At 36.3% G+C, this 15,185-nt stretch overlaps 1 protein-coding gene across 1 annotated transcript in view; it reads left to right on the top strand.

Annotated features, from left to right (window-relative positions):
• BMP6 (bone morphogenetic protein 6) overlaps positions 1 to 15,185 on the top strand; it is a 245,037-nt gene that overhangs the window by 219,669 nt on the left and 10,183 nt on the right. Inside the window, 2 exon segments of the mRNA XM_074208181.1 lie at positions 14,190 to 14,266; positions 15,008 to 15,118. Coding sequence (XP_074064282.1) covers positions 14,190 to 14,266; positions 15,008 to 15,118 — 188 coding nt within the window.

The raw sequence follows: 15,185 nt of genomic DNA, 5'->3' as shown, positions 1-15,185 counted from the left end.
GTATAGTAAATATAGGATCAGGCTAGGAATCAGTAAAACCTGGGTTCAAGTCTTGATTCTGTTATATGTAAACCAAGTAGGTCAGGGCTGTCCAACTTTACTTTTTTTAAAAGTTTTTATTGAAACAGTGGACAATGTATTTTGATTTGACATTTAAGTGAGAGCTCTACAGTAGCTCAGCTTCATTTACTATTTGGTAGACCCACAGGGGCCTGCATGGGTCGAATTTTGGACAGCCTTGATATAGGTGGTTCAATGGATAGAGTGCTAAGCCTGGAGTCAGGCCTAAACTCATCTTCATGAGCTTAAATCTGGCCTTAAATGCTTGCTAGCTGTGTGACCCTGGACAAGTCACTTAACCCTATTTGTCTCAGTTTCCTCATCTGTCAAATGAGCTGGAGAATGAAATGGCAAACCATTTTAATATCTCTGCCAAGAATACCCCAGTGAGTTCATGAAGAGTCAGACATGACTGAAATGACTGAACAACAACAAAAGTCACTTAATGCACTAAGATTTTAATTTATAGGCATTTTGCCAATCTTTACTTCTGGAGAGTTAAAATAACAGTTCTCCAACTAGAAATTACAGGAATAAACCCTTCCAAATATTCAAAGTGAAAAATACAACTCTCTTGGTCTCTATCATTACTACCACTTCCCTAATACAGGAACACATTACTTTCTACCTGAAATATTACAATAAATTATCATCAATTTTATCTCTTCTAATCTATTTGCCCTGGAATTCATTCTTTATAGAATAATCTCCCTTATGTATAGATTTGGTCATGACCCACTTCTGCTCAAAAATCTTCAATAAATCCCTATTGTCTAGTGAATAAAATTGACATTCCTTTGTCAAAATCCTCCACAATCTTCTTCTACCCTACCTTTCTAGACTGTTCTCAAATTATTTAATCTAAGTTTCAGGAATAATTCTTGGATCCCCAAATCTGTGTGGATTCCTTAATCTAACTTTGACTCATGGTTTTCCTTATGCCTGAGATGTCCTTCCCTACTCTCCATTTTCCCTATTCTTTAGTGCCCATCTCAAAATGCTACCTTCTCAATCCTCACAAGCCCCACCTTGAACTTTGATTTTCAACTTTACTAAGCAGTTATCAGGTAATATTATGTATTATGGCACCCATGTTCTTCTTTCTAAATTATTTTGATTAGTGAGAATAGGGATCATGTCATATTTAAATTTTTCTCTTTCCCATTCTGCAAACAAGATGCTTAATAAATGTCTTGTTAAATATGTTTAAAAGGATATTTCCCATTCAAATTTCAGCAGAGTTGAAGATCTTAAGGGCCAAAAACAGAAACTTTTCCATTGTGAATTCAACATACTTCACTTTGTAGGAGATCTTAGGACCTGAATAGCTCAATTATTTATGAAAAGGTCAAGAGAGGCAAGGAAATTCATCCAAGTCATTGACTGCTTCAGTACTTTTGTGGCCAGTTACTTATTTTTCCATAAGACTGGACACAAATCTGGGAAATGTAATTAGGTAATCACCATATATTGTGGTGTTCATTCACTGAGGAAACACAGCTTTCTCCCAAGAAAAACTGTTAAATAAGAGAGACCATGCCTTCTCCATCTCCTATATGGGAAGAGCCATGGAAGACCTTGAGAGAGCACATACAAAGCAAATACAAGATAACCTTAAGTGAAGGGGGTGGGAAAAGACTTGAGACAGGAAAACCATTTAGGAGCTTATTATAATAACCAAGTAAAAGGTGATGAGAGCTGAACTAAGTATCTGTGAGTAGACTAGCATAGGAGAGATGTAGAGGTAGAAATTTAGCAGCTATTGCGGTAAGTGAAGAATTAAAGATAATACTAAGTAGGACCTATATATCAAGTTGTCATACTCCCCAATAGTTATCCCAGAAAATGGAAGACTTGGAAAGCATTTAATCTGTAGCATATTCATTTGACTAGAAACTCTGGAGTTTGCACTACCTACCAATTTTTCATTTGCTTTTGTTTTGTTTTGTTTTTTGAGGGGAGAGAGAGAGAGAGGAGAGGAGAGGAGAGGAGAGGAGAGGAGAGGAGAGAAGGGAGAGGGAGGAAGAATAAAATTCACTTAGAAAAGTAAAGGGGGAAAATGGGCTTAACAAAGACCATTCTTCGGGGCCTTGCCATCTACCAGTCTATAGTAATCTAGAGATATATATGGTAGACTTTCTATTCAAATAAATATGCTCTCCTTACTCTCTCCTAGCAGTACCAAACCTACTGTACTCAGCTTCAGAATATGAATCTTGCCTGTCCTCTGCTTACCACTGTCTCTCTCCTTTGATGGAGCTGAAGAGTCATTTTTCTTTCTAGGATTAGCCTTGGAGTCAGTTATACCCTGTCTCTTTAAAGCTGAGATTTTTCATTTTCCTAGAAAAATGCCTCCCTGTTGATAGCTCTTGAACAATGCCCTTCCTCAGTGGGAGCAGGGTGGAAGGTAGAAGTACCATCTACTTAATGTAATATTTCAGGTGGAAAATAATGAGGGTCTGTCTGATTATGGTGGTATTGGAAATAAAGACCAGTTATTTTATAGTATTTGCCCTGAAAAAAAGTGTGTGTGTGTGTGTGTGTGTGTGTGTGTGTGTGTGTGTGTGTAAAGGGGGGAGGGAATAAATTTGAACCTTTGATTTTTATTGATGTAGGGAAATCATAGAATGGGAATTCCCATCATCAATGAAGATCAACATAGTTCCAGTGATTGTATTATAAAATATTTAGTTCCTTTAGAAACCAATTATGAGAAGTTCTCTGCTGAGTTAGCAAGTATTTATCAGGTACTTGCCTCTTATCAGGCACTGTACTAGGCACTGGAAATTCAGAATGTCTCTTATTTAGCTTACTTTCTAATGGAAAAGACAAAACTTAGATATAGTGACATACAAGATAAATGAGAATAGGTAGAAGGTAATGTAAAAGTGGAAATCACTAGTGCTGGGGATCAAGGGAGCCAGGGAAGATCTGCTGAGCATGGAATTTGAGCTAAGTCTTAAAGAAAGTTAGGAAAACAGAGGTAGAGGTGAGAGAGGAAGAAATTCCAACCATGTGATTCAACCAGTATACAGAAGGATGTTTAAGGGCACTGTTGTAGCAGGACTATAAAGGGCATGGAAGAACATAAAGTGTATAAAGACAGAAAAGATAGAAAAAGGATTATAAAAAAGCTTTAAATGCCAAATAGTAGAATTTGTCATGAAGATGGAACAATGTGTAGAGTAATAGACCTAAGGTCAGGAAAACCTTTGCTGAAATCCATCCTCAGATACTTACTGTGACCATAGCAAATCACTTAACCTCTGTCTGCCTCAGGTTCTCCATCTTTAAAATGGGGATAATAGTAAATACTTGTGATGATAAAAAGAGACAATATTTGTAAAATTCTTTGCAAACCTTAAACCCTTTAACCAGGGGAGACTACGTGGTCATACCTATACTTTAGAAAAATTACCTTGGCAACTGAGGGGAGGATGGATTGAAATGGGAAAAGATAGATTAGAAAGCCATTACATTATCCAAATTAAAATGATGAGCGCTTCCTTTAAGAGATGTGACTGAGCACGAAGAAAAGGATTTGGATGAGACATGTTTCAAAGATAGAAATGACAAAATTTTGCAATGGATTGAATATGGGGGTGAGTTAGAGTGAAGAACAGAGGATGATACTGATTTTGTGAGCCAATGGAACTGGGAACATAGTGGGGTCCTCTTGATAGTAATAGGAAAGTTCAGAAGAAGGGATGGTTTGTACAACTTTTGTACCTGTTAAGTTTAGGATGCCAGAGGGACATATAGCTTAATATATATCTGTGATGGAACAACATAGAGCTCAGCAAAGAGGTTGGTCTAGTTATATGGTTTGAGGAAGAGTCTATATAAAGATGATCATTGAACCCATGACAAGTAATGAGGTCACAAAGTGAGATAGCTTTAAGGGAGAAGAGAAGAAGGGCTAGGAAAGAGCCTTGGAGGACACCTATGATTTTCGAGCATGCTTTAGATGAAGAATCAGCAAAGTAACTTAGATGTAGCAGTCAGACCCACAGGAGACGATCAAGGAAAGATCATTATCAAGAAAACCTAGAGAGAACAAAGTGTTGAGGGAAGGAAAGTTATCAACAGTGTCAAATGATTCAATGAGAATTGAGTTCCAGAGCTCTGGAGGAGTATGTATGGATGTTAAATTGTATCTCCTTATTTCAACCAGAAAACTATTGAGAGAAACAATGTTTTTTTTTAAATTAAGAATAGAGTAGAAAGTACATTCCTTTAATTGGAAGAAAAAGTTATTTAGTTATTCACTGGAGTTTATACATACATATATACATATATAATATACATGTACATATATATATATATATATATATATATATATATATATATATATATATGTACTTCTAGGGACCTCAAAATTAGCTTATTTACCAAGGACATCACAATGACAGTAAACCACCTCCACCTACTTATCTGAGTATGTGACATAGTAGAGAGAGAAATTATTTTCACATATGAGTTCAAATCCTTGTTAATCCTGTTGTCTTAACCTTCTATGTTAAATCAAATCAACAAAATATTTATTAAGGGTCTATTATATATTAGGCACTGTGCTAAATCTTGAGAATAGAAAAAGAATCTATGTTACTTGAGAGACAACCTAGTTAACTCTGATGACACTAGCTAAGCTGTTAGCAACTGTATGAAAAAATTTTGGTTTTGCAAACCAAAATAACTCTAAGCTTCCTCCTCATCTCAATCAAGAGATTGGCAAAAATGACAAAAAAATGATGGTTGTTGGCAAGGGTATGGGAGGACAGGAACACTAATATACTGTTGATGGATGCATGATGTCGTTCAACCATTCTAGAAAGCCATGTTGAACTATTTCCTAAAAGTTACTGAACTGGTTGCCTTGTCCTTTGCTCCACTGACACTACTACTGTGCTTATTATCCAAAGAGATCAGAAAAGCTGATTATATGATTAGTTAACAAGATTAGTTAACAAGTAGTTGACTTTTACAGCTATTGTCACTCAAGAAACAGTCTCCTAAGGTAGTACAATCTGGGTCACAACAGAAGCAGTTCAATCCATATGGGGAGGAGTGAAAGGAGGGAGAAGAGTCCATCCATAAAGTCCCAAATTTCTGTAGTATTTAAAGGTTGAATGGAGGAGATATTTCAAAAAGAGGGAAGAGTATGAACAAAGACTCTGAGGCAAGAGTGGGGATCTAGTTTGATGGGTTGCATGCAAAGAAGAGGGTAGTATAATTAAAGGCTCAGAAGTCAGGGGGTGCTACCTTGTGGAGGACCTTGGACTTGGCTTGGGGAGTCAAATGAAAACTGTTTTTCCCTTTTAGTGTTTCGCACCAGAAAAGTTCAAGTTATCATTCAAGCATTTTTCCGACAATTGAATCCCCTCTTAGATCATTTTTCTGTAGGACAGACTTTTTGCATTCAACAGTTATATGAATGTAGAAATACTACTTCTGCTTTGGACTCCTGATGCCCACTCATAAATTCACAAATGCTGACACCCAGAGCTTTAGCAGCCAAGAGGGCTTCCCTTTCTGATCCCACACCTTCCCCTCTACCTTACTTTTGATCAATGCCTATTTTTGAGAGACCAAGAATATTTCCATATCCTATCCAAGCAGATCACTTTCATGTTATGTGGCTTATTATTAACTTTGTGTTCAACTTACACTGGCTTTATCTAGGCAGATCACCTAAATTAAGGGAGAAAGGTCAGTTTCTGAACCTTTTGTCAAGCCCTGGGTGGGGGTGGAAGGGCAGGGAAATGACCCAGCCACTAAATTCACTGAAGAACCCAAAAAACTAACTACCTAGGAGTAGTCAAAAGTATTCTTGGGGGAATTAACCTTTGTAAATATTTATATTTTCCTTGCCAGACCTTAACATAGAAGGTATAAGGAAACATAAGCATGGCGTAAGCGTATCTGGAGGAGAAAAAACATGAGAGTTAAATTCCTCCTTTTCCTCTTGCTGGCCCCAAACCTCATGAAACAACAAAAATGCCAGTGTCCAACTCTAAAAGAAACAGCTGTTCTTAACATAGAAAGTTATCTTTGTTCAACATTGAGAGGGTCAAAATAGAAATGAATTCACAAGCAAACAGAAACTTCCAGGAAGTTTCTGAAGATAGATGGGAAGATCCAGGTTGCAGGTGCCTGCCATCAGTGATGTCATCATGGCATCTGTGTCATGGGAAACAGAAAGTCTAGAGAGTCAGGTATCAAGACAGTTTCCTTCACTTGCCTTTGTCCAAATACAAGTTTGTTGCCCAATCCCATGTGCAGGCCACATTCCAATTCAAGAGCTCAGGTTTCATCTCTCTGAAAGATTTTTGGTCCCAGCACAGGAAAGGTGGTTAGAAGTCTGCTTTCCTGGAACACTGACAGTCTGTTAGAAAGAAATAAAGTGGGAAAAGACCCAGATTAAGGATCTGGGTCATGTGTTCCATTTTTGGAGTATAGGTCAGGTACATGGTGGTTAGGGTAGAAGGGTGGAGTGTTTCTTCACAAAGTATTGCTTCAGATTATAAACTGAAGAGGCAAAGTGATGTGAATTCCAGAGAATTCCCTTGGGTCAGCTTCCTTCTCTGTAGAATGAGTAGATTGTACTGAATGTAATCAGTAAGATCACTTCTGGATTCTGTAATTCTATCAGAGGATTCTGGAGAGAGGGAAATGTGGAGAAAAAGGGTGGTTTTACTCAAGACCAAGTTGGACAGTGGTGTCCTCAAATGGGAGAAGAAAGTGAGAAAGGTATAAAACACAAGTGCAGACTGATGACTGGACATGGATGAGTCAAGAAGAATGGATGAGTAGTGAACAATGATATTAGGGGTAATTCTCATATCAGTGACATCATAGAGACAGTTGGATGGAATGAAATGTGTGTCTACTATACTAATTGACTCCATTTTCTCACTTTCCACTTATGTCTCATTTTCTTGCAAACAGACTTCCTACATTATTACTCAACTAAAATTGCCTTCCCCAAGGTTACCTAAGGTCTTTTCCTCCTTTTGGTTCTCTTTAAAGTGGTTCACACTTTTTTCATGAACCTCTGAAAAAGCCTATGAGTCCCTTGTTAAAATAATGTTTCTAGGTTAATAAAGTAAAACAAATAGGATTAGAAAGGAAGCAAATTATGTTGGAAGAGTTACTAAAACATTTTTTTTGAAATTCATACTCCAGGTTAAGAATTTGTCTTGAGCAGGGGCTAGGTGGCATAGTGGATAAAGCACTGGCCTTGGAGTCAGGAGTACCTGGGTTCAAATCCGGTCTCAGACACTTAATAATTACCTAGCTGTGTGGCCTTGGGCAAGCCACTTAACCCCATTTGCCTTGTAAAAACCTAAAAAAAAAGGAATTTGTCTTAGACATTCCTTCTTGTGTTTCCATGATATTGTTCTCTCTTAGTTCTCTGTCCTTCCATCTATACTGTTTCTCAGTCTCTTTTCCTGGATGATTAGCCCTATCTCACTTCCTACTTGAGGTACCACAGGATTCTGTCCTAGGCCTTCTCTTCTCAGTCTCGTCTCTTGCTTGTCTCAGCTCTCATAGGTTCAACTATTGACTCTGTCTTCAAGATTTCCAGACTTATATTCAGATCTAAACCAGTGAATCTCATACCACTAGATTTCTTTTGGCCATCTGTAATAATATGACTTATAAGCATTTACCATATCCCAAACAAGACTTTCTATATTTCACTTCACACCACCCCTTCTTCCTAACTTTTTATTTTTGTACGTGTTCCTACCAACCTTCTAGTCTTCTAGGTTCTCAGCTTTGAATCATCTTCAACTTCTCACTCTGCTTTACTCCTCATATTCAATCAGTTGCCAAGTCTTGTAGATTCTGCTTCCGCATCTGCTCCTTTCACCTTAATCAAAGCCATCACCCTTTCAAAAGCTTTATCATCTCTAAATTGATTTATTGCAACATCCTCCAAACAGCCTGTTTTTTCAGTTTTCCCACATCTCTAGTCCTCACAGATATAGAGTTGATATTCAATTTTCAATAAACATAAAGATACTGTGCTAAGTGCAGAATAGAACTGATCGTTTGAATCGTCCACTCAAAAGCATATCCTCCTTGGTCCTTCAAATTTACATTGTACTTCCTCTTCTATATAAATTCCATATTTATCTTTTCTGTGTAACTGTTGTTTTCCCTCAGTTGAATGTAAACTCCCTAAGGGCAGGAGTTGCTTTACTTTTCTTTTTCCTGACAAACAGTAGAAGAGTGGACTTATTGATTGAATGAACAAAAAAAATCACAAAAACTGAGGATCTGATGTGCTTTAGGAAAATATTGGACTATGGTACTCCCACCCCAGCTCTAAAATTTCTATGATGACCATATTCTAGGATGAGGCTGAGATTTTGTTCCAGTGAACTTTTTTTTATAAGAATCATAGGCCAGAACTAATACTTTTTAATGAGTTCAAGCTCTCATAATCCCCTTATATGATCTTGAGCAAATCTTTTCATGATTCTGAGCTACATTTTCTTCATCTGGTACTATTTTGGCATTCTATAGGTTTTTAGGCTCTAACTAGTAGTGTGCAGAGTGGGATGAAACTGTCTATCTTTGACTGAGAACCTGAGAAGAAACAGAAAAAAGGGAAGAAAAGCACCCAGTGATTTAATTAGTTCTTTGTGTTGTGTACATGTGTCTGTGTGTGAGTAGCAATGAGAATTAACATTGTTATAATAGTGCTCGAAGGTTGACTGGGTTTTTTCAGATAGCTTAGTGGCACAGTGGATAAAGTACCAGATGTGGAGTCAAAAAGACTCAAGTTCAGATTCTGCCTCATGTATTTAATAGCTGCACGATCCTGGTCAAGTTCCTTACCTTTTCTGCTTTCTCTTTTGTAAAATAAGAGATAATCATAGTACCTACTTTACAGGGTTGTTGGCAAGGTCAAATGATACAATGGATATAGAGCATTTATAAATGCCACTATCATTATAATTTTATGTACAATATAACATTTGATCCTAACAACAACTTTGCAAGGTAGGTTTTAAAGATATATTATTGTCACTACTTTTGTAACATTTTTATCACTTCTCTGAACCAAGACTCAGAGAGTTAAAGCAACTAAGCCATAGTCATCAATCCAGTGTCTATAAAACAGATCTCTGCTCTACTATGTTGCCAAGTATAAAACAATAAAGGGTAACAGATTTTTATGATGGGTATATGTGTGTATACATACAAGTTTATATATATATATATATATATATATATATATATATATATATACACACATATATATGCATGGGTATCACTATGTACACTCATATATATACTACATATTTGTGCCCAAATATACATAAGATTTCACTGATGTGAAAAACTCCTAACATCGAAATTCACTCTAGCAATGAAGATTCATAGGTGGTCTGTAACTTATAGTAAAGAGAGCTCTCTATGGAACTGAGAACCAAATGACTTGCCCAGGGTAACAAAATCATCAAGTGTTTGAGGCATATCTTGAACCTAGGTCTTCCTGACCCTAAGGATGCTTTTTAATCAGCCATACTGCCAGTTCAACACCTAATATCAACATGACTATGTTTTATTGTTTAGTTGTTTTTCAATCATATCCCGTTCTTTACAACCTCATTTAGGTTTTTTCTCTTTTTTTTGCAAGACAAAGGGGTTAATTGACTTGCCAAAGGTCACACAACTAGGTAATTATTAAGTGTCTGAGGCTGGATTTGAACTCAGGTCCTCCTGACTCCAGGGTGGGTGTTCTATCCACTGCACCACCTAGCTCCCCCGCCCCCAATTTGGGTTTTTCCTCACAAAGATACTGGAGAGATTTGCCATTTCCTTTTCCAGCACATTTTAAAGAAAGAACAGAGTTAAGTGACTTACCCAGGGTCACCCAGCTAGTAAGAGTTTGAGGTCAAATTTGAACTTAGATCTTCTTGACTCCAGATTAGTTGCCCCCCCCAAATTATTTTTATTGTCCACTTGTATTGGACTTTTTGTGATCCCATTTGGAGTTTTCTAAGCAAAGATACTGAAGTGTTTTGTCAGTTCTTTCTCCAGCTTATTTTACAGATGAGGAAACACAGGGGCAAACAAGGTGACCTGCCCAGGGTCACCCAGCTAGTAAGTGAACATGGCTGAATTTGAACTCAGGTCTTCCTGACTCCAGGCCCAACACTCTATCGACTGTGTCTTCTAGTGGTCAACATTCCAATACAGCTATAGTTAATAAAACTGTTTCAGATTGGCATTCAGAAAAAAGGAGAGGAGAAAAGGTTCCTAAATGGTAACAGTTTTGCTTCTCTTTTCATCCCCTGGGCTTAGGACAGTGCCTGACTCTTAATAAAACTTTACTCACTTGAAAACAAGGAAACTTTTTTTTAAAACTATAGTCTGTTAGGGGTGGCTAGGTGGCACAGTGGATAGAGCACCGGCCCTGGAGTCAGGAGGACCTGAGTTCAAATCCGGCCTCAGACACATAATAATTACCTAGCTGTGTGGCCTTGGGCAAGCCACTTAACCCCATTGCCTTGCAAAAACTAAAAACAAAAAACAAAAAAACTATAGTCTGTTCCTCAAATCCTATGAAAATCATTTAGAGTGTATAAGGCAGCAGACTGGGACTTCTGGCCAATATGTTTGACTAAGTGGAGGCAAGCGGCCCAACTTCCACAAACCTACTACTCCTACAGAAACTTAAAATTGAAGCAGACTGAATAATAATCAAGAAATCTAGTGAGAAACTTCAGTGACTTCATCCACCCAAGAAATGACCAAAAAGTCAGCCAGAATTTCACAAGCAAAAGGAAAGGGAACTTCCAGCAAAGACAGTTCAAGCAAACAGAATACTACCTTCTCAGCACAACCAGAGACAGGACAGAAAGAAAGGTAGTCTGTGAAGCTCTGTATTCAGAGGCAGCAAGAGCAGAGGACTCCCCAAAGAAAGTTCCAGAATGTTTGAAAACCACAATGGTAACCTTGGCAGAGATTGGCAAAAAGATCAATCTGGTATGGCAGTGTTCAAATTTGGTCATCTTGGCTAGATATTTGTAACATAATTTCCTGTTAGATTATTATGGTATCTTTAGCAGTATAGTAACATTAAATTCACTTTTTTAAAAGTCTTAATAGTCCCAAGAACCCAAAGGAACTTTTAAGTAATTGTGGTAATCTTAAATAATAACCATACACTGAGTTCCAACTAAGAAATATGTCAAAATGTTCTGGTCATGTAGTTAAATGAGTTCCCCGCCCGCTTTTTTGTTAATAAAATTTCTTTTGCAAAAAAAAAATACAATTTACCAATGTTCCTATCACACTGTCCTGAAAAGAAAGTGGGGACTATGAAGAGCCAGTTTCTGACCCTTAAATATATCAGGTCAGCACAAGAATCCAAGTGACTCGGCAAAAACCATCCCAACCAAAAGTATAGCATAGGGCAGAGCCTGGCTCAGAAACGAAGTTCCAATTCAATCAATCATTCAATAAATATTAGGTACCTACTTTGAGCCAGGCACTGTGCTAAGTACTGGGGTATAAAAAAATGGCAAAAGTTAATTTCTTTCTTTACAATCTAATTAAAATCTAATCTAACCTAACCAGCAAACAATATATACAGAGCAAACTTATATACACAGGATGAAGAAGTAATTTAGAGAAGGAAGATAATAGAGTAAGGAGACTTTGGGAAGATTTCCAATTTAAAAAAAAGAGAGATTTTAGTTGTGACTTTAGTTGAGAAGTTAGCAGGTGGCATAGAGGAAGGAGAACATTACAGGTTTAGGGAAAAGCCAGAAAGTATGCCCAGAGCTGAGAAAAGTCTTGTTTGTAACACCATCAATATTAAGACAAGACCTTCTATCCATCAGTAAAAAGATTACAATTTGTTGAAGACTTAGATGATAGTGAACTTTTTTCAATAACGTATTTTTTAATTAAGGTATGTAATTTTTTTGACAATGCTATTACATATTTGAAAGACTATAATATAAACATAACTTTTATATGCATTAGGAAACTAAAAATTTTGTGTAATTTGCATTATTGTGAGAATTGTTTTATTGTGTTGGTCTGGAACCAGATCTACAGTATCTCCAAGGTATGATTATCCCAAAAGCAAAAAAAAATAAGCTTACAACCTGCAAAGCTGAATATAATCCTACAGGAGAAAAATCTTTAATAGGATAGAGGCTGAAAAACAGATAAATAGGAACTTTGAAACACAAAAAATTCATCCAAATCTAGAAAGGGAAATTTATTTGAGCAATTGGATTGTATGTATAATGATGGCATTCTAATAGAAGGGGAAAAAAAAGAATTATCCCTTCAGAAACTTAAGTGTGTTCAAAAATTACTAAGGGAATTAAATAAGAAAGATGGAGGACCTGACATATACATTAATTATATTCTAAGGGTTTGAAGAAGGATTAGAGGAGTAAAAGAAATATGCTAGTGTAGAAAGGAGGAAGAACTTTCTTAAATTATGATGCATGAGAAGAATATATAAATATGGAGGAAAGGGTAGAGGAATGGGCATCAGATAAAACTCACTCATAAACTGCACAAAGGGTTGAAACATACACATTCACATTAAGGGTTTGGTGTAGGAATCCATCAGACTCAGTAGGGAAACAGGTGGGAATAGGGAGAGGGGTAGTTAAGAGGCAAACTAAGAAAATTAAGAGGACAGAAGAATGGCAATTAAAAAATTTCCTTTAAAGGGGAATTAAAAGAAAATAACTGCAAAGCACGTGGGTGTCCAATTGATTATGGTGAATATAATGGAATATTATTGAACTGTAAGAAATCACAAAAGAAACAATTTCAGAAAATCTCAGGAAGAACAACCAAGAGAATAATTTAGTACAACAACCTCCAAAGAAATTTGAGACTTAAGAACCCTGATAATTGCAATGAACAAACACATATCTAGAGGACCTAGCATATTACCTACTTACTTACAGAGAGGTTGAGAAGACTGAAGGTAAAAAAAAGAGAAACTAGACATGGTCACTAAGGATTTTTTTTTTGCTTCTCTATGCTTATTTTTATTCTTTTTAATGGAGGAGGGTATTTGAAGATAGTGGAAGGGAGAGTAAATGATAGTGATACCCTTAAAAAAAGATCAGTGAAAAAAAAATCTTAAATGCCTAGAATTGATAAGTCATTAGCTATCTGGAGTCAAGGAAAAATTCATTTCAAATCCAGCCTCAGATACTTACTAGTTAGTTGATCCTGCGTAAGTCAGTCCTGTTTGCTTTAGTTCTATATCTGTAAATTGAGTTGGAGAAGGAAATGGCAAACCAGTCTAGTGTCTTTGCCAAGAAAACCCCATATGAAGTCACCAAGAGTTTGACACAACCCAAATAACAAAGATTTAATTTTTTTAAAAAAGACTAAATTAGCAATATCGAAAAAGGTTGCATTCACAACCAATAAAGAATACAAGAAATTATTAGGAGCAATTTTGCCCAACCAAAACTCACAGTGTAAATGAAATTGAAGAATATGTACAGAATCATAAACTGATGTTAATGGATTAGAAAATAGAATTTTTGAATAACTTCATCTTAGAAAAAAAAACTGAACAAGTCATAAGTTTACTCCCAAAGGGAAAAAAGAACCATATGGATTTTCAAGTGAATTTTATGAAACATTTAAAGAATAATTAATTCAAATTCAAAAGAGACCCTAACAATTCCTTCTATGCTCTTGATACCTAAACCAGGGAGAGTCAACAAAGAAAAAGAAAACTATAGACCTGCTGAATCCCTACTGAATATTAATAACACATTACAAAGATTATGCACTATTGCTAAGCTGGATTTCTACCAAGAATGCATAATTTACTGTTGTGTGTGTATGTGTGTACATGCATGTGGGTGTGATGGTCTTCCCCATAAAGGTTGTAAACTCACTGAAGGCACTGACCCCAGTTACTTTTTCATTCCCCCTATTGTCTAGCAGAATATCCTAGATAAATCTTTACTGGCTGATTGATTCCTATATGGATAGATAAGAAAAGTGCCCCCATTGGGAAGAAATCAATCACCTGCACAAAAATCACTGGATTTTTTTTTTACTTTGAAGTTTGTTTAATGATATGATTATGACTCTGCTTCCCTCGACAGATTATAACAGCAGTGACTTAAAAACAGCCTGCAGAAAGCATGAACTTTATGTGAGCTTTCAAGATCTGGGATGGCAGGTGAGTTCTCTAGATTTAGTAGGAGATAAGAAAAGATCCTTGGCTACAGATCTTCCTTCTGTGATACCCAAACCCTTTGACAGTTTGCCAAGATCAATAGTTTTAGAGTTCAGGTATATCCTTTAGAGAGCATCCACCACTTACATAGTAGTAGTATTTATGAATTGTAATAGTAGTCATAGTAGTAGTTTTATGAACTGGTTGTAGCCAAACCTTTTATCACGGTGATCAACTTTTTGCTGATATACCTATCCTAAACCCAATGATTGGTTTTTGGATGACTCTGGTTTACCTCAGTTCAGTTCCAAATGTTGGTAATTGTTCTTTAAATATTTGTTTCCAGTTGCTAAGACTTATACTTTACTAGTAAAGAATATCATAGATTGAAGCAATGGGATACTTTTGTGTACCAGAATAAAAAAAATTATTTTGAAGATTATGTAACATCTCTTAAAAACTGAAAACATGTTAGTAATGGAGATCATTGATGTAAATAATCTAAATCAAGTAGCCAAACAATATGGCCGAATTCTTCAAAAGATACTTTGTCAGAAACTTGAGGACTAGTGGTAACCAAAGTTTTATAGGAACATATTATCTAGACCATTACTGTGTCATAACAGAGGAACTGAACTTTGGAGATCCTATTTACATTAGAGATGACAAATTAGTAATCATTTTAAATAACTAAAATTGGATCAATAAAATTAAATTCAGTTAGAATTTTGTTTTGTTCTAAAGGACTGGATAATTGCACCAAAAGGATATGCTGCCAATTACTGCGATGGAGAATGTTCCTTCCCTCTCAATGCACACATGAATGCTACAAACCATGCAATTGTACAGACTCTTGTGAGTACTCAGATCAGACGTTCTACTTAAGAGTATGACAGACAAGTATAGTTTATGACTTCTTTTT

This window comes from Macrotis lagotis, chromosome X, assembly GCF_037893015.1.
Source record: "Macrotis lagotis isolate mMagLag1 chromosome X, bilby.v1.9.chrom.fasta, whole genome shotgun sequence".
Taxonomy (NCBI): domain Eukaryota; kingdom Metazoa; phylum Chordata; class Mammalia; order Peramelemorphia; family Peramelidae; genus Macrotis; species Macrotis lagotis.
Note: the sequence above shows the minus strand (reverse complement) of the source record. Positions and strands in the feature narration are given on the sequence as shown.